General features: G+C 50.3%; 1 protein-coding gene across 6 annotated transcripts in view; it reads left to right on the forward strand.

The window, feature by feature from the left end:
• CTBP2 (C-terminal binding protein 2) overlaps positions 1-20,272 on the forward strand; it is a 147,663-nt gene that overhangs the window by 94,094 nt on the left and 33,297 nt on the right. For all 6 annotated transcript variants that reach the window (XM_045568001.1, XM_045568003.1, XM_045568005.1 and 3 more), the window contains one exon: positions 12,381-12,540. In XM_045568001.1, coding sequence (XP_045423957.1) covers positions 12,483-12,540 — 58 coding nt within the window. In that variant the 5' untranslated portion in view covers positions 12,381-12,482. The remainder of the gene's footprint in view (positions 1-12,380; positions 12,541-20,272) is intronic.

A 20,272-nucleotide genomic window follows, 5' to 3' on the forward strand; every position in this document is an offset into this window, starting at 1 on the left:
GGTCCTGGGACAGGGGGCAGGTGGTAGCCTGAGACCTTCCCTCCCTTCCCCAGGAGAATGTCAGAGCTGTTCTCCTGGCCCTCACCTGGAGTGCTGTCCCTGGAGCCCTTTGGAAGATCTAACCTCAGACCTTTCAAAAAGCAAAACCCTCACACCCCTTTGCTCCTGTCTCTGTTGAGGTGGAGCCTGTTGATTTCCCAAAGACCCTGGAAGGGAACAAGCTTACAGCCTTGGGAGCCAGCCACCCTGTGGCCCCTGCTGGACAAACCTCTAGGAGGGCCCTGGAGGGGACACAGGGCCTTCATTACACTGCTGTGTTGGGTGACGCCAGGACACGGATGCGGGGGCTGGACTGCGTGCTTAGACCCATTGCGGCATCCTCTTGCTGTCTGTTTTGAAAAGGAGGGGGTGCAACTCAACATGCGGAGGGAGGGGAGATCGTTCCCAGGGGCTCCTTGTGCTCCTGCATTCCACATGGTGCGCTGGCTCCCTCCTGCAAGGGCGGCACCCCCAGCCCTCTAGAGACCGCCTTTCAGTCATGCCCCAGAGGCCTGGCAGGATGCCGCCTCCTGCCCGCTCCCTCTGGGGTTCAGTGATGGCTGCAGTGGCCTCTTGTATCAATGCTTGAGTTGTTTTGGAAGTTCTGGATTTTGAAGAAATAAGTACGCTTGGGGTCAGCAGCTGCCTACTGTGTTCTGTGTTTTTGTACCTTCATGCTGAAGGAAGAACTTGAGAATAGACCCAAGGGAATGCTTTTACGGTCAGAATTGTTTCCTTTCAAAATTTCCCAAGAGCTTGGGAAGTGTGGAGACATTAGTGGCTGTCCCAAAGCCATGTGAATGGAGCCGCTCAAAGTCACCGTATCTGGCCTGGGTCTAGGATCCAACAGGAGTGTGTCGGGGCCACCGCAAAGCAGAACTGTGTGGTGTCCGTGAGTACGGACCCCGTCCCACAATACACAAAGCCAAGGCACAGCCCTGCCATCTGTGGACCCCACGGGGGTTCCAGGGCATGTGGGTGCGGACTGCCTTTCTTTTCTCTCCTAACTGTGGCGTTAGGGTGGAGGAATCTTCTGGTTGTTAACACAGAGGACTCAAAAGCAAGGCGGCCAAAACAGTGAAATCCCAGCTATGGGGCGCAGAACACCATTTAAGGGAAGTAAGGTTACAACGTTTTCTCTTTGCGCCTCTCCTTGAAAACACAGGTCTGAGTCTTTCAGGAGGCTGCTCCCCGTGTGCTGTGGGGTTTGTGGGGCCCGCAGCCCCTCCACCTGCCAGGCATGTGGGCAGGCCTCAGTCCAGGGCATTGAGTTTGGAAGGGACAGGCAGGCCCCCTCTCCCCACGTAGCAGGGCTCAGGTGATAAAGCCCGGGTTCGGGACAGACCTCACCCTGTCTGTGTGCTCCCGTCACTACAACCAGGCTTCCTGCCAAGGTGGTCCTGAGCCTCCAAGTCTCAGTAGAGCAAGACCCCGGCAGCAGGCGAGCACTGCTCTGCTGGGGCTGCCGTGAGGAGGCACCACAGGTGGGTGAGTCAAACAACAGAAATCCATCATCGCGTAGTTCTAGAGGCTAGAAATGACCAGGTCGCAGGGTTGGTTCCCCCCAAGGGCTGCGAGGGAAGGGTCTGTTCTAGGCCTCTCTTCTGGCATGTAGGTGGCCGTCTTAATGTCATCACATCATCTTCCCTCCTTTTGTATCACATTAGCACCCCCCAATGACCTCAGTTTACCTGGATTGCCTCTGTAAAGACCCTGTCTCCAAATAAGGTATCTCTGAAGGTCTAGTACTTAGAACTTCAACATGATGGGTGGGAGCAGTTCTACCCATGATCGGTGCGTATGCCTGTATAGTATCCACGAGGCCACAGGGGTCCAGCTGGGCTGGCTAAGGCAGGGAGCGCCCAGGAGCCTGCCTTTCCCTAGAGGGTCCTTTCCTTCCATTTTCACATGGTGTCTGCTTCCGTGGACATAAACTTCGTAACCAGGTATCACAGGTCCTCGGAGCCTCTTTCCCCATCAGTAACTAGAAGATTCTTGACGGAAACCTTGCCTGCTCCTCTCCCCGGCAACCTCTCTCCACCAACTCGTATTTTGCAGAGTACTCTGGAATATAATGAATATTAAAATGGGATTGTTTACCCACCAAAGACTGGAACTCTCTATAAAACAGGTGGAATAATTCAAGAAGGCTGTTGAACTCCAGGAATGCCCTACAACAGAAAAACAAAAGGAGCTATTTTGAGGGCCCACCTCCCTGCTTTTTCCCCCTTGCATTTGATCAGCAAAGGTGAATTCTTGCGACACAGGAGAGTTGCACGGTCCTCCTCCCCTGTCAGACTCCACGCTGGCTGCCCTCCCTCCCTCCCTCGGTTTCAGTCACGCATACAAACAAAGCCTTCCTCCCCCCCTGGGATTCTGTTACACTCCCGCCCTCCACATGAAAACCGTGTTAAGCAAAATGAATAGCTGCAAGCTGTTTTATTTCGTGTGGTTAAATAGCTACATATAAGATTAAGATTTTTCTTTTTATGACTCAAGTTAAAAAGATAAGGTCTGGGAAGAGCCGCCTTTCAATCAAAAGACTTTCCAGACTCAAGGATGGCTGACACCTGCTGAAGGTCTCACGTGAGCCGGGCACTGGGTGGGCCTAACGGTACCTCAGACCTGCCGCTGAGTGGCTTTGGTAGGTAGGAGAGAAATGCTGTCATGGAATTTGGATATTTGTAAGGACCCAGACAGAGAATATCTGTCCTCATACAACAGACTCACCACTCTGCTCCTGAGGTCTGAGTTTGCTATCCCCCTGCAGGCGCGTGAAGTGCTTCTGTCCCCCCAGGTGCTCACAGCTGGTGCCCTGAAGTGTCGCCCCGCAGGTGTGGAAAGCAGGGAGCTGGGCTGGGGGACGGGGCAGTGGGCGCGCCGGTCACGTCAGGCTGGGCACAAGGGTTTGGGCAGGGTTGCTCAAGACGCTTGAGTTTGCACCTTGGCTGGCTGCTCTGTGGCCCTGCTGGCACTGAAATTGAGGGGCTGGGTCCCTACTTCTTGAAGCAGGTGGGCCCCTTTGGAGTGAGGTGTTCCTGCTGTTTGTTTTTGAGATAATCTCCCCAGATACTTGCTTTCTGAAAACAGACAAAGAACCCCAGCCAGCTCGAACTGTCCCCTCTCACAGGCTTGGGCCAGACCTATCAGCCTCTCCTCGGCCACCAGGCAGCCCACGTGCCTTGCTGCGTTGTCCCGCTGACTTGGGCTATACAGAGAAACCTCATCCAGGAGGTCAGAGCAAGTCCCACTGGATGTGGTTTGGAGGGAGATAGTGTCATGTTAGAGCCACAAAGAGAAGGGCACAGGGAGGCTCACCCTGGAGGCTGCCTGGAGGAGGCAGAATCAGAGCTCAGGTGGGGACACGCCAGGATGTCCACGTGTGTGGGGTCTTCCCAAAGGCATCGTCTGCCAAGTCGGGCCAAGCATACAGAAGCTGTGGCATCCCGTTGCTACGGCAACTATGGCTTTGAAATGATGGTAAGAAAGGGTGGTTGTCCTGTGAAGGGCGAGATTGCACAGGGCACATGCGTCCCCTGGACTCCAGCATCAGTGGGCTAAGCCAGCCCCTCCGCCTGCCTCCAGCTCGAGTCATTCGGGGGCTCTGCTGCTGTGACGGGAGCTGGTGCTGCGTCCATGGAGCTGGCCTGGAACGTGGTGATGAGGATGGGACCCAGGTGTGTGGGTGTGTGTGTGTGCGCGCGTGTGTGTGCGCGCGTGTGTGACCACTCCTCTGCAGACAGGCAGGTGGGTTGAGGCCAGGAGCACATTAAGGCACTTTCTGGCTGGAATCAATTCCCGAATAAGGTTGGAAAATCCCCCTTTCCAAATTAGTGTCTGTCCAGGGTGGAGGGGGGAGGGGGAGGACCTGGTATATGCTGAAGTCATCCTTGTGTCACAACAGGCCGATGCTTGTGTGAGGAGGATTGAGCAGTGGCCTCTGTCAGGTACGTGTGGTGCCCCGGAAGCTGTGATTTGTAATGGAAACCCCGACGGCTCTCGAGAAGCAGCGTGGCCCAGCCCCTTTATAAGTTCTTCCTCTGCCACGTTGTTTCCATTTTTCATCACTGACTTGTTGGTATGTCAACAGGCAAAATGGAAAATCACCCTTCAGGGTGGCCCATGGGAGCGCTGGGGACCCGGAGCCCTGGGCAGGGAGCCCTCCCACTCCTTGACCCGCCTCTCCTTGGCCTGAACTGCACTCAGGCCTGACGGTGGGGCCCCAGCCAGCGGCTCCCGAGGGGGCGGGGAGGGCCTGCCTGGCACCGCGCTCCTCTCCTTCGGCTGATCATGCGCCTGAAAACTAAGCATCTGTGCGGGAAGGGGGAGGCCTCTGTCTCTTCTGCCTCCTGAAGTGGAGGGAAAACAGCCACTGGCTCAGACCTCCCTTCTGGGGATCTCTGACCCTGTTTTCTCCTGGTGCTGGGAGAGCCCAAGTTGGAGTTGAAATGAGGAAGGTGGGTCACGGCCAGGCAGCTGCTGCTCTGCAGCTTCTGGAAGGCCGTGCAGGGCATGCAGTGCCCTCTGCCGGCCAGAGGGCCCCATCGCTGGGTGACAGGCCTTCCCTGGGCCGGCCGGTTCCCAGGAAGGGCTGGAGCAGGGGAAGGTCAGCCTCACGTGGGTGCTTGCCATTGGTTTTGAGAGCAAGCGGAGCCTGCAGAGAGCAAGCCCTTGTGTGTGCATTCCAGACCACACGGTGAGCTGGCTGGGATCTCAGAAAGGCAATTGTGGCCCCCAGCGGAGGGTGGGCATTCCGCAGCACAGGCAAAAATAATCCAGAGGCAGACAGCTCAATATTTTTAAAAATTTAAGATCTCATAATTGCAATTTGATTGACAACCTGCTAACTTCTTCAATTGCCTTTTTCAGATATTTAAGTACCAGTGCAATTCGTATGTTAGTAAAAGGTAAATGATTAAAAGTTGCCCCAAAAAGATTAAATCTTTCCCCATTCCATATGGTAGTCCAGTACACTTGACCGTAAGTCTAATTAATAATTTGAATATATACTATGTGACATAACATTATATACATTGTATAATATAATTAATGTAATGAATAGTCTAATAAGTTTATTAATTAGTTTTGCACAAGTTTGTAGTGTGGTGACCTCCAGACAGCTCTCTCCAGAACAGGAGGCCTGGCGGCTCTTGCCTTTGTCAGTACTCAGGTCCCAACCCTTTGTGGCCATCAGTTACCCTCGTGCTGGACCACGGCAGAAGCGTTGTGTGTGCACAGTTGTGTTGCTGGCTGCAGCTATGACCCTCGGTGACCTTTGGGGTACAGGAGTAGCCACGTGAACAGCCTTGCTTACCATGGCCTAGTGCCCCTCTGCAGGCGTTTCATCAGAACTTTCCAGTGCTCTGGGCACTTCCTCCGTATTGTGTGCACTTTTACTCAGGTAAAAACATAGTGGAATAATTTCGTGCTCTGGGGATGCGACAAAAGATGGGTTGTCTGGTCAGGGTGGAACTTCTGTCCTCATAGAATTAGAGGTTGCTAATCATTTTGCTTTGTTCAACCAAACTCATCAGCTACAGATCAAAATTTTTATGCCTGAGTAGAAAAAGAGTTAAAAAACTGGAAAAGGAAAAATTAATGTGTGTGATCCCTTAGTCTAAACACACAGGAATAAAAGGGTCAATTTACACCTCAATTTTAGTAAAAGTTTGCTTATTTGCTTTTGTCCTTTTTGTTTTGCCTATACTATTAAGGCTGGGCGTGGTGGCTCACACCTGTAATCCTAGCACTCTGGGAGGCCGAGGCAGGCGGATTGTTGGAGCTCAGGAGTTCGAGACCAGCCTGAGCAAGAGTGAGACCCCCGTCTCTACTAAAAATAGAAAGAAATTATCTGGCCAACTAAAATATATATAGAAAAAATTAGCTGGGCATGGTGGCACATGCCTGTAGTCCCAGCTACCCGGGAGGCTGAGGCAGGAGGATCGCTTGAGCCCAGGAGTTTGAGGCTGCAGTGAGCTAGGCTGACGCCACGGCACTCACTCTAGCCTGGGCAACAGAGTGAGACTCTGTCTCAAAAAAAAAAAAAAAAAAACCTAATATACTGTATTTTTAAAGCATATTTGGAAGACAGACAAGTGCTTTAAAGATGTGTGAAAATTCTAAACAGAAACGTTTCATTTTATTTAAGACCCACACTTAATTTCCATTATGACACAAAACAACCAATTAGGAAAATCATGAATTCTTTCTGCTCAAGTCTTCATTTCTTGATTATAGCTTTTAGCAAGTGAAAATATTTGGAATTCTTGAGTCTTGCCTTTAACACCAGGAAATGTGCTAACAACCCTAAAACTAAGGAGGATTTACTCAGCTTAGCTGGGTAGGGAAAAGCGTGGTTTTTAAACTTGCTCACCTCTCCTTACCTGGGGTTGCCATTAACCTCACCGGCCTGTATTTCCACGTGCTCAGAGATTTGCTGCTGAAGTTTCTGTGACATCACTTACTGTGTGAATTACAGGGGCTTCGCTTCTCAGTTTTTGGTTTATTTCAAAGCCTTTAAGAGTTTTTTGGTGGGAGTTAGATGGCAAGAATACAATCTCAGGCGCACATTTCCTTAGCCGCATATCCAAATTCTAAAAACTCTGATGGTGGCTGAGAGGCACTTTTTTTTTTTTAATTCTATATTAATCCAGTTGGGTTGGTATAATTATTTGTTGTGGTACGGAAATTTTAATGGTAGCCTTGGGGGTATGCCAAGTACTTATAGGGTGGTATAAGCAATGTATTACCTGTTTAAAATTCAGACACTTGTGAATTCTGAAGCTTACCTGGCCTTAAGGCACTGGGAAAGGGTTGGAACCCTGGGTTAACCACAGTCGGGTTGCCTGCCTGTTTCTCTCTGGGATGCCTGTGCTGAATCAGCCCCAGAGAATCAGAGGGTTCCACCCACAGAACACACAGAGGACGTGTGAGGAAGGCGTGGCCTTGTCACCGTAGGCTGGGCTGCTGGGTGTTTCCTGGGAAGGGCACGCCCCCTAGCCTTGTGTAGGTGGTGGAAGCAGAGTGGAGCTTCAGTGCGTATGTTTGGAAGTTCTGCTGGTTACCGGTGGAGGTGGGGGTGGGTGGGGGCCACTTTGCTGTACACCTGCGGGTACTGGATGTCTAAACCATGTGTTTGACCTCCTCGTCCCCAAAATAAACAGAAACAAAAAAACTAAAGTTACAAAAACCACTGAATCAGTTACAAATAAGCAGCAGTCATTTGGCCATTGTCTTAGTTCAGGCTGCTGTGACAAAAATTACCATAGACAAGGTGGCTTAGACAACAGACATTATTTGTCGCAGTTCTGCAGCCTGGGGAGTTCCGAATAAAGTCTTTGGTGAGGGCCTGCGTTTTCTGGCTTGTGGACCCCCTGGCTGTGTCCTCACGTGAGACGGGTCGTCTGCTTATCAGGGTACCGACCCCATCCGTGAGGATGGAGCTTCCCCGAGGCCCCACCGCCAGATACCATCACTCTGGGGAGGAGGGTTTGAGCATTCAGGACTCAACACTGAAGGATTTCAGGGTACTCGAACACTCGGCCCACACCAGCCATGGTGAAAATCAGCTCCAGTAAGGCCGTTTCCCACCATGATTTTCTTCCTTAAAGTGAAGTTTTAATGATTTTGCTATAATCGTGTTACAACAATTGCCATTTAAACAAAGTCTGGACCAGTGTTTTTCCCCCTACTAATCCCTGACTCCTTTTGAACATTTATTTTGTTATATCTGCGACTTTTTTTTTTTTTTTTAATTTGAGATGGAGTCTCGCCCACGTTGCCCAGGTTGGAGTGAAGTTGCCATTCATAGGCGCTATCTTAGGGCGCTACAGCCTCCAGGTAGCTGGATTTATAGGCACGCGCCATTGTGCTCAGCTTATATCTGGTTTTTAATTGATTCTTGTTTAAAAAACAAAACCCTTATCTGTTCAGAAGATTCTACCCAGCTGTCTTCATAAGAAAGGAGCCTGTTGCACATGTTTGGCTTTGCAGCTTATGGAATGGGTTCTCGCAGGGTGGCCTGAACGCCTGCCACTCTGGCTGGGTCTCGGTGGAGAGGGGTCAGAGAGGCTTTTCCGGGCAGGTGTCAGGGGTGAGCTGGCACCGTCGGGGACTGTTGAAAGGCACTGACCCCGCACATGCGCTGGATGGCGGCCCACCTGCAGCCTCCACCACCTGTGCTGTGGGCTGTACTGGCGCTGTGTCCTTGTCGTGGCCTGGCTGGGTCACACACTCAGGCTCTAAAGTGAGCCTGTTGACATCTAGAGGTCCTCGTGGGCCGTGGGGAAGCGGGCTCTCCAGGAGTGTGTCCCAGGCCAGAAGGGTGGTAGACCTTGCACAGCGGTGCGGCTGTCTGCCCCGCAGGGAATCTCTCCTACCTGCCTCAGATCAATCACCCCAACCTCTCAAGCTTTAAAATCTACCCCCCCCTTGTTTAATAATGAAATATAGTCTGAGGACGCTGTGGGCTCACTCAGAGAACTTTGGCTGTACTTGTTTGACTATGGTAATATTAATTTGTTAGCGGATTGTGAAACTTGGTCTGTCTGTATTAACATAATGTCCAAGTAGGTCTCCTTAACAGAGTTGAAAGCAATCACCGTGTTTAACTGGTTTTGGAGGAATGTTCATCTGGAAAGACGCTGCTGAAAGCGTGCACTTGCCCTGTAAATCCCTTTAGCTGCCTTTGTGAAGACCAGGAACCGGCATAAACAGAGGATCTGTAAAACTTATTGGAGACTTTAACAATGTACGTTTGTGAGGACTCGAGTTTCGTGCTCTCTAACCTCACGTCGGCGGTGACTGTCGATGGTTGTTTAGTAAAATCGATCTGTTCAGATTTAAACCATGTTGGATGAGGGGGACCCCGATTCTCTTACCCTTGATTCTGGATATTTTTGAATTTGATACCCAAGCAAGTGGTTGCAAAACATACAGTTCTTCCCTTTTCTCAAGTCTCATGTTTGTCTTTGACACCTGCGTGGAACGAATCTTCCTTACCTGTCTCTTCTAGTAGTATCCCAGAATCTCTAATTTCTGATCCAGGCATCTTAAAAGAATTTCCTAACACCAAATGTTTCAGCCCCAGATCACAACCCTCACCTCAAATAAAACTCTAGGTAAACCATTCTGGTCCTTGGTTGGGGTTCGGCCTGTGATGCCTGTATCTTTAGTGTGGGGAGAAGACTGTTTTCTTGAGAGGTTTGGCTCTGGTGCATCCCTCCTCCTTACGAAAAGACCCGGCTTTCCTATCGACCTTGAACTGAGCCAGATGGGAGTGATCGTTCACTGCCGGGGATAGTGCGCAAGGGGGTGTCTCCTCAGAACCAAAGGAGGGGCAGGAGCAGTTAGTTCTTAGAGACCTGCTGTTTCCCACCAAACGTCATGCAGGTTCTCATCTGACCTCACTGCCACTTTGGGATGTAAGTAACATCCCATTCAACAAACGAGAAGCCCGAGTCTCCAGAACAACTCCTCCAGGGCCATTCTGCAAGTGGGTTCTAGAACTCTGTCCCCACCTACAAGTCCACCACTAACTACCATGGTTTGAAGAAAAGTTCAGTAGAAGTGGGAGAGTGAAGCACATTCCCCCTCCTTTTTCTATGTTTTCGTTGTTGTTAAACATTGATAGTGCCAATAGGTGATAATGGTGACAAATTCAATGGCAAAAAGGATCATGATTTATGACTGGAGACTGGTATAAAACAAAGGCAGAGGTTGGTTCACCACGAGAGCTGTGACACAAGAGAGCCCAGAACCATGGTGTGGATGGTGAAGTGCTGGTATCCTCGGTGTAAACACCAGCTGGGGGCCAGTGTGCCCAGCTCAGCTCTAAGGAGGGCCTGTGGCTGTCACTGGAAAGATGGTTTGTTAATTAAGTCCTCTTAAATAGCGTGCTTGCTCCTTGGGAGAGCTGGGGAGGAAAATGTCAGATTTCATACATTCTTGTTTCAAAAGAACTAATTGGGGGAGGGGATTGAGGGTCACTGCCATAAAGTCCGGCCAGCCCCAGAGACTGGTGGCCTTGGGAGTCTGAATTTGCTGCCAGCAGGGTCGGCTGAAAACACGGGTGGGTGCCGCGGCCGGGGGTCTGCAGAGAGAGGACCCCTCGGAAGGGCAGACACAGAGGCGTTCCCCCCTCACCCCCAAAATAAAGCCAGACGTGGGAGTCAGCCTTTTTCTTTTTAATAGTAGAGCACAGGCATTTGTGTAAGCTGATCTTCCCTTTGATTGCATGATTGAGATTCTGCTTATCAATTTTTCAGGAAGCCATCTAATTATACAAATTAAAATTCAAAGGAAAGCAAAAAGAATGATTACGCCTCACCCGGGGATTGGGGGAGGAGGGTGTGAAAGCCGTCTTGCCTATAATGCTGTCATTTCCCATCTCCATGGTCTTCACAGATATTAACTAATTAATTCTCTCAGCCTTTGGATGAGGCAGCTAATGTGGAGTTCTGTTTTTACAGCAGAGTCCAGGAGGGGCCAGATTGCAGTTTGGACCTCAGAACTTGGGCCTGAGCAAATGACAATTGCTGGCCCGAGTCCCCCGGTCAGCCTCGTGGAGAGCGCCTGTCTCGTGGGGCACGAAAGCTTGGAGACCCGTAGGTCCTGTGCCCTCTGTCTGTTACTCTGGTCTCGAGCTGGCCAGGGTTAGGGACTCTTCTCTTTCAGAACACCCGTCAGTAGTGAAGCAAGCGTTTTCAAAACGCGTCCACATGGCTCTACCTAACTGGTGACCCCGCTCATTTTGGACAACCTCATCTCTACTCTGACACGCTCATTCCAGGTTGAGGGAACCACTTCCCAGTCTTGGAAGGTGTTCAGTATCTCCCGGATGTTGCATTAATTATTTATGTGATTGGAAATTGTGCTTTTTCCTAGCTCTTTTTTTCGAAAATCACATAATTATTGCCATAAATCTTTAGGATGCTTTTTCAGCCTCGTTGCTGGGAAATTAGCCATTAACTACCAGAAACCTGGTAGCCCTGCAGTCTGACCTCTGACAGAGTAACTCCTGGTGGTGTGCATAACTGATGACAGTACATCACGTCCTCGATTTTAACCCTTGAGCTTCACTTCCGTCTCCTGGCCCTCTGTTTCCTGGTTCACTGAGGATAACTTTTCGTGTGTGGGGGTGTGGGTGGTGTGTGTTTAAAATAAGACCAGTTTGGTTGTATTCTTTGAGTAAAATTCAGGAGACCATAGAATGGGTCTCGAATTGTGTGGTTTTTGGTTGAGGTTCTTCGAGCCTCTTATTAGCTGATGAGAAGGTTGCCGTTCCTGAGCAGTGATCATGCTGGCATGTTGGGGGTAGCAGTCGGGGACCTGGGGCCTTCAGCTCATCGGCCGAGCATTGGATGAGCTTCCAGGATGCTCAGCTCCTCCAGAAGGAGGCTGGGCAGCAGCTCCCCGTTCCTCAGACAGCTGTTGGGTTTGCCTCTGGGGAGCCCCACACGCCCCGCACCAAGTGGGAGGCCTTCCTGGGTGGCCTCCCCCATCTGCCTCACCTCTGCCCGGGTCACCGTGGGGTGCTTGGATGGGCTTGCCAGCCACCCCTCCATCTAAGAACTGCTCTCAGCCTGCAAAGCTGGGACCACATGACAGGGCCAGCAGCCTGGGACGCTGCTTTTGCTGGTGCCAACAGCAGCCCCCTCCAGATGTGAGGAAGGTGCGGGACGGTGGCACTCAGCAGACTTTGGTTAGGTGCTGCTGTGGCTTCCTGCCACTTCTCGTGCGGTGGGCCTGGGGGCTTGTGCTCTGCTGTGGCTTTGACTCCTGACTCACGTGGCCGTTTTGGAAAGTACTTTTGTAAACCACCAGGCAGAAGGCCCGGGATAGAGAGAGCCCCTTGCGTGGCCACGGTGGGTGTCTGTGTCTGGCACTGCTCCCACGTGTCCCGAGGGGGCTGCGAACCTGTCCCCTCAGGCTCCGCCCCTCTGAGGTACAGAACCAAGGGCAGATCCAGCCGGCTGTCGCGTGGTCTCTGGCATTGGAATATAAATTCTTACAATTCAGATTGGTTGGTGATTGGTGTTTATAGCCCTGGAGTGAAAAAGCAAGAGATCCCTTGGCGTTTGCTACTTTCAGAAATAACTGGCAATCGTCTCGTGTGCGTTTGTTTGCTTCCCGTTATGAGATAGATTATGAGATAGAAAGCAGGAGATTGCTAAGGTGGGCTTCGAGCAACTTCCATCGACAGCTTTTGGGGAGGAGAGTGGGCACCACGTGCCCAGATGGCAGGTCCCCTTGTAGAAAGTGGCAGGTTAAGTCCCGAACAACCTGTCGTCCTGTGTCCCGAGGGTCTCCAGAGAGTAAGGATTCTTTTCTCCTTGTTTCAGGGTTCATAGTGGCGTAATGCACGCAGACTCCTGCGAGTTCCCCTAAGTTCTTAGAGGACTGCTTTGCCATTCGAATCTGAGAGTTGCAAAGTTCCATAAAGAATGGCCCTTGTGGATAAGCACAAAGTCAAGAGACAGCGACTGGACAGAATTTGCGAAGGTAAGAGCCAGCGTGTTTGGCGGTTGTTAATGAAAGACGCACAGTCTCTCAAATCCTGCACGAGCTGCTTGCCAGAGATGGCTGGGCCAGACTGTCACCAGCCTCCAAGCCAGGGTCCCTTCTCCAGTTCTAGCACCCTCTGCCCTCCCAGAGAACAAGGCCTGGCCCTGGGGTAGGGTGGGGGATAGGACCTACTGCCCATTTCTTCCTTGTACGTAAGGTTATTTTGCATATGAAAGACGCTATATATTAGGACCATGTCTTTTTTACTTCCTGGGCTTTATCTGTTTTGAATTAAGACATTTACAATGATGAATGCCAAGATATTCTGAGGAGCCCAGCATTGCCCCTCGGGATGTGTTCAAGTCCCTGCTATCTTTGAAAATGTCTGGAAGTGTTTTATTCATGAAAGGAAAAATAAACATAATTAAAATCTAATGGAAACCTGGGGACAAAACTCTGAGATGTTGATTAAGCACTATCCTCTCCCAATTAGCGAGTGGTGGGAAACTCGGGGCGTGTGGATTTGGGCCTGGGGTTAAGTGCACTCCGCAGGCCAGGAGTCGGTGCGGGAGTTGGGACCCACCAGGTGCATGTCCCCGAAGCGTCCCACATGGACTCGTTTGTCCTCTAAGTAGATGTGGCCCGAGCTGCCTGGGCTGGGGACGTCGGAGACATTCTGCTGAGGGACTCCACAGCCGCGAGAACTCTGTGCTGCGGGAACGTGAAAGCACTGACCATCCCCCCACATCTGTGGGGTTCCCCCACAGTGCGAGGAGTTTGGGAGTTGGCCTTTAAGGAGCTGTTAAAGTAAACATTCAAATTTTTTGAAGACAATTAAAACCGACAGAAATGTCGATAGGATAGTACAGTGAACACCAATATTTCCTTCAGTTCTCCAGCTAACATTAGCCAGATAGAGATAAACACATAGGCAGATAAATGCGTGTATGTGTGGATGGATCGATGGATGGGTAGATTCTTCCAGAACCATCTGAAAAAACATCATAGAGGCAGCAGTTTACTCTTGGGTACCTGTGGCATGTGTCTCCTTTTAGACAATTTCCTACATACCCACAAGACCATAGTCACCCCCAGGAGTTTCACCTCATGACAAGATGGTCTACTACAGGCTGCATGTTCACATTTCCCCCACGCACCTGCTTGTAGCCGTTTTGTCTTTGACGTCTTTTCACCTGTGCAGGAAGCAGTTGAGGGTTTACTCGTCCAGTGTCTTTAGTCTGTGCAGCCTAAGATCATCCCTTGGCCTGTTTGACTTTCGGAGGCATTGATGCTATTGAAGAGCGTGGCCCATTGGGTTTGCAGAACGTTCCCAGTCTGGGCTCCCTGCTTGAGTGACGAGGTGTAGGGTGTACTTGTGGCTTCCCGTGCAAAGGTGCATCTTTGAGGTTGCCACGTCCCCTCTTCTGGCCGTTTCCACCTTCTCCACCCAGCTGTTGTGCTAAAGGTATTAATACCACATCGGAGACAAGAATGGACTTGAAGAGCCGGCGGCCGTGCTCTCAGCCCCTCTGTCCCAAGCCTGGCTCACCAACCTTCCCTCCCAGTTCTTCATCTGAAATAGGGGATTTGCAGCCAATATTTTATAACAGGAATTCGTGTCACCTTTATGTGTGGTGTTTCAGATACAGTTGAAGTCATTTTTTAAAAAAATTTCTCAATAACCACTATCAACACAGATGAGCTGAAAATTAAGTTCCTTGGGTGTAGCTCATAATCCACGATTCCCACATCTGACGTCTCACTAAGTAGTAAGGGCCGTTCCAAGGCGCTTCATTGGCGCTCCTCCCACGTGGTAGGCTCAGTTAGTCCTGGTGGCGCCTGCCATGGTCAAGACAGGGAACACCCACTTTGCAGGGGCTGGGCAGTGGCAGGCTGAGCTTTCTGTTCCACCTGGTGCGTTCAGCTGTTCCTTCCACCGGAGCCTTGCTCCTCCCTCCGCCTCCCCCAAGGCTCCGGGTTCTCACCACGCTCTATTCTTGTCATCCTGAACTACTTGCAGAGTGTTCTGTGTCAATGTCCACAGAACCTTTCCAAACTATCCTATCCTCCCCCACCCCCAGGGACTCCCTGTATCCTGTTAAGTTTGTTTTGTTTTGTTTTAAAATGATGAAAAGCATGAAGCTGCCTTTTTCTGCCGAAGTTTCCCTGTCGGCTCCCAGGCTTACAGGAACTTTGTCTGTCTGGTGTTGGTCTGTAGGAACACTAACTCCTTCCAACTCGTCCCCTCCTCCTGCATCATAAGCCCGCTGCAAAGCCCTGGTCATCAGACCCACCGGACCCGGGCAGGGCTCTCCAGGGCTACACCCGAGGCACACTGGCGGGATCCGAGCATGACCCTGCTCGTGTTCTTCTCCCACAGCCCTGCCCTGCCTTCCAGGCCTGTCCAGCCCCTTCCTCCCTGACCCATTCAAAGCAAGAGAAGGTAGTGTGGAGCCTCACTCTTCGTATGGCCGGACTCTGACACCGCTGAGAATAGGGTGCAGCCAGTCTTGGGGACTCCGTCTAAGTCAATTGGATGGAGTTGACTTAAAAGACAAATTTTAATTTTTTTAAAAAAGCAACTCTTCTAGTTTGACATTTGTAATTTGTTGTCTTTTCTGATGCCCACTACCAAACCACCCTAGAATACTGTCGTGCAGGAATTATGATGGAGCAGCCTCGGATAACATGGGCTGGTCAGAACCAGATTGTGGTCTTCTCTTTTTGATGAGTAATTGAGGTCTTGGTTTTCCTCCCTGCTTAGCTTGCTGACATAATTGATGCATCACATTTGTGAATTGCACCAGCCAGAGAGTTTTAGTACCTCATTGCATCCTGCAGAGCTAGTTTGGTTTGCCCCAAATATTTGCTAGTCAGAGATGAGGGCTAGCTGTCTGTCACTCAGCATTACAAGAGAAACCCAGAAAAGCATTTTCTAGAGCCCTGGGTCTGCAGAACTGTAATAAACCACAATGGCTTTGCTGATGGTTGTGAGAACACCTTATTGTGGGTTGTGATGGAATGAATTACTAAACACTGTCCTTTCCTGTAGCTATTGAGATTGCAGCTTGAAAATTGAGAAATAGATATTTCATTTTACTTCATTTTGTTCAAATGTCTTAGAAACACAGAAGAATGATTCTGAGGATATCATCAGCTCAGCTGTGATAAGTCCCTTTTATAACATAACTCAGGAGCGCATTTTTCCGTTGCTCTGCCAAAAAAGGGAAATGATCCGAACCTGCTTTTAAATAAACAGTCCCATGAAACATTCCACACGTCTGGAATGTTCTCAGGAGCACAGAGAATAAAAGGTGAGCAGGATGGGCTCCTCGGAGAGACCTGGGGAAAATGGAGACTGGTGTCAGTTAAATAACTGCAAGTTATAAATTCTGGGAATCTTACTCTGCGTCACCTTTGTCATGTGGAAGGACGGGAGAAGTTGCCGGAGGGATGAGGTGGAGGAGAACTTTCCCCAGTGGCTTTCTCTCCTGTTTAGTGTCCTGCTCTTCTTCATGGTTTGAACTTGCCACTGTGGAGGCACATCTCGTGGACCAGTCCCTAAGAAAGTTCGCCAGTGGTCCTAGCATGTGCAGGGTACAGAGACAGGAGCCTGCCCGTTGCCGAGGTAGCTAAGTGGCAGAGGTGTCCAGTCAGCTGGCAGTCACCTCCGCGGCCTGATGTGGATGTGGGAGGACCGTCCCCCCAGCAGCCGTCCTCGCCTGGCGCACGCCCATCGGGGCCCGCAGACGGGAGGGCTCCTGTGTCCTTCCCCATGGGAAGAGCATCCTGCACAGACTGTGGCCAGAATTGTTTTGTTTGACGTTTTAGGTTTTATTTGTGTGTTTTTTATTCTGGGGGGCTGTTTTGCTTTACCTGTCTTCGTCAGAATGCGTTATAAAATCACTATTTGTTTTGTTTCTTTAAAGCACTTTGTAAAGAAGCAGTGTTGAAGCCTGCCTATAGGCAGTCCGCAATCATTTCTAATAATTGTCTTTAAATAGCCCCAAAATGTGGATTTTAAAAATGGGATTCATAATGTTGCTATACATTATAATTATATGTTGGGATCAGCAATTATGCACATTTCCAGTAATTATGTGATTAGCCACAATTACATTAGCTATGTAAATATACAATAGTCAACTAGACATGACTTAAAACTCCATAGTACAAATGAACGTACTAATAATGTTATTCTCAGGTAAAGCTAGGAAAAAACAGTCAAGGGTGAAGCTTCGTAGAAAGATACAGTTATTTGGAAGGGAGAAAATTCCGAATTGCCTTACCTGGTCCTTGCTTTAAGATGATCTCTGAGCAGTGACCCCACCCCAGGGTGCCCACCAACCTGTTCCTCCACCGTCCTGGGGGCTGAGTCCGGAGAATCTCCCACACCTGGTCAGGTCCTCGCTTTCTGCAGCTGTACGGGCACGGGGACGACAACCAGGGGTGGGGGGTGCTGTTCGAAGAGCTGGGGTCCACCCTGGGGAGGGTCTGGGGGAGGAGTGGCTCTTAGAGGTTTTACAGAGAGGAAGGAGGTGGCGTTCGTTGAGCACCTGCTGTGAGACACACCTGTGCAGGTGCGCTCCGTACCGAGCACAACCTTTCAGGGACAAGTGGGCTGCAGGGTTGCCAATGGGAATCTTGAAGCTAGAAATGGTCACGGGCGAGGCCAAGTCCTGCATCCAAGCTCAGGTCCCACCGCACGCTTCTGCCACACTGGCACTCTCAAGATGGGCCGTGGTAGAGGGTGGGCGTTGTACCCCAGAATGTTGGGAATCAAACCTAATTTTCATAGCACGTTTCTCAGGAAGTTTCATAGGGCAGTGAAGAAGTTGAGTCAGAGGCAACGTCAAGCCTTTGTTTTCACTTAAAACAGCTAAATACTGACTTACGCGAGGCTCGGACTGTTGAGAGTGCGGCTAATCTTGAAAGGGCCGGGTCGGTTCAGACCCTCCACCCGCTCTCCTGATGCTCTTTCGAGTGTCGCGTTGATTTTCAAGCCTCCACGCTCCAGGCCCGGAAATTGGTAAGAGCACGTGGCATGCAGCCAAGGGCGTTTGGTGTCACTTGGTTCCTTTGATGACTGAATCCATGTCTGGATGGTTCTGCTGATTTTCTCTGTGTACTCGTGTAATTTAGATGAAGGCTGCTTTAAAACCCAGCCAGACTTTGTTATTTTTTCAGTGCATTTGGGGTGTGCCCCCTCCCTGCTCTCCCACCTTGAGTTAGATTAGCCAAGTAAGTTGCTTTTATAGGGGACATTGAGAGGATGAAAAGAAAGAATTTTTTTAAAGGCAGAAAGCTGTTTTTACAAAAATTCTAGAATACGTATCTTGAAAGAAACATACAAAAAAACCAACGCAGCCTGTACACATTAAAAAGTAGGAAGTGGGTATGTCACAGGCCTATTTTTGGCCCTGTCTCTTCCAGAAAACAGTGTGTAACCCACAAACCTCAACAGTGTCCCCGGGGAGGTGCTGGCTGTAGGAGGCAGAGGCCACTGCGGTGGCTTCGTCCTGGGATTCAGCAGGCCACAGGAACGCCTCTTGGGCCCCAAGGCTTGGGGAGGACCAGGCTGGCCCTGCCTGGGGAGGGCTGCTCCCCGTGACGCCCCAGTCGGGGCTGGCTGCCTCCTGAGAGCTCACTGTCCCCCGAGAGGCCTTGAGACAGACCTGGCAGCAACTGTCCTGCCAAGTGGCTGAGACCCAACACAGCTATCAGGGACAGGCACCTGATCATGTTTTTCTAGAAAAGTGGGGGTTAGACCCCCAGAGTAGTGTGTTCCTATTCATTTCAAGCAGTTTGCAGGTGATTGACCCAATCGGAACATGAGCTGCTCATTGGCCATGTGTCTGAAGACCGTTCCATGGGAGGGACCCACTGGCTGGTCGTCCCCAGCCTGGCTTCTGTTTCCTGCTCTTCCGGAACTGTCTGGATTTCTGTAGGTCTCTGTAGTCGTGAACTGCCCGGGGACTTCAAGAATTGGCTTTGGGTGGTCGTTGGGTTAATCTACATAATCAGCTTTTTCTTGAGTTTATTTCCTCTGCAAGAGAGTTTGGTTGTCTTTCCTAATTTTCTATAGATGGTCTTTTTATGTTATGTAATTTTCTTTTTACTTTGTACAGTTTTCTGTAGTGAAGGTCTTTGTGGGATTAGAAAGTTAAGTCCTTGAGATTCATTACTCCTTCAGAAATTGGTCCCATCTCAACATGAGAGTTTTCAGAAAAGCAGCCCTTTCTCAAAGACTGCAGTGTGTTAAGGAAAAAAAAATGCCAGAGTGTTTAGAAAAGTGTAAGTCCAGTTACAGGTGTTTTTACCTAACACAGGAAAACATCTGTCATAATATTTGTCCAATTGCAGAGCTGAGGCTGCACGAGTTTGGGTGGGTTCCCAGCAGCCTGGGTTGGAAGTTGTTGGAAACGGAGCCCCAGCCCCTGGTTCTAAGGCCGAGGGTGACGCCGCCCCTGAGGCTCGTCCACCCACTTCTGTCATGCCCCTGCAGCCACACCCTGGGCGCCGTCTCGGAAACCCGTCCAAGAATCATTACTGGTTTCTTAGGAGTTATCGTGTAAAAATTCTTCCAGATAGTCCTGTTCCAGTGGGAGAACTTGAGCTGGACACTAGGTAAGCAGTAAGCTGGTGAGTCACCAGGGGCTACCCCACTCTTTTTACCCAACTGCATAAAGGTTTGGCACAGGGATCCCCCCAGACTGCACAGTGAGGGGGGCTGCTTGGTGCTGACGCCACATGATGTCCTGTTTTTCATTACAAGAAGGAAGGAAAAGAAATGGCAAGGTGGCTTAATACGGAAGCGCTGGGCAGTTGCCATCTGCTCTTAAAAGCTGGGGGATTCTGGCTCTGGCGGGAGCACAATGCGCCCCATTTTGGGGGGTTGGAGCGATCGTCTGTTCACAAGTTACTTTCGGAAACTCAAGTGATGTATCTAATGTTTCTGGGCTGGGGGAATCTTAGAAACTATCAGAAGTGCTTCATTAAATAAATCAGTGGTCGGCATCTTATTTTGAAACCCTAAAATAAGCATTCCGTAAGAAGAACGTATCAGAGATAGCCTGTTGCTGGTCACCACTGAAGGGCAAGGACGTTTCGGGTCCCTGCAGTCGACAGGCAGCAATAGCAGATTACACGCCCCCCACCCCCTCAGGGTGTCCAAACGGCCCTCTTGGCCGAAAAACCCAAGACGGGAAGAGGGTGGTGACGAGATGGAAAGGGACTAGAAGCTGTCTGGTCAGTGTTGATGAACCTGTCCCCGGGCTGTTGGTGAGAAGTGTAAATGCTGTCCTGTGATGGCCAGGGCCTGTTCCCTTCCCAACTGCAACGCACGTACTGGGAGGGGAACTGCAGAAATCGGCACAGCAGGCTCCTTTTATACATGGAAACTCAAACATTTTGTACTGTGGCTTCTTTCTTTTCCTTAATGTCTTTTACTTTTTCATGCACCCTGGGAGGTAGGGGGTTGGGGTTGGATTTGGGTCTCTTTGCCACCTGCCAAGGTACTTTCCCAGTTAACTTGGGGCCTTATTGGCATTTGGGGCAGAAATGGGGGTTGCTGTGGTCTTTTGGGGTTACCTGGGCAGTGCTTGTCCCAGAGTTTAAGATGTATTGTTCAGGACGTGGGGGGTGGGGGGTGGGGGGAGACAGCTCTGGTTCCTAGAAATGGAATTTTAGCCACTTTCCTCCCTCAAAGTAAAACTTCAGTATTTCTCAC

Source organism: Lemur catta, chromosome 14 (assembly GCF_020740605.2).
Source record: "Lemur catta isolate mLemCat1 chromosome 14, mLemCat1.pri, whole genome shotgun sequence".
NCBI lineage: Eukaryota > Metazoa > Chordata > Mammalia > Primates > Lemuridae > Lemur > Lemur catta.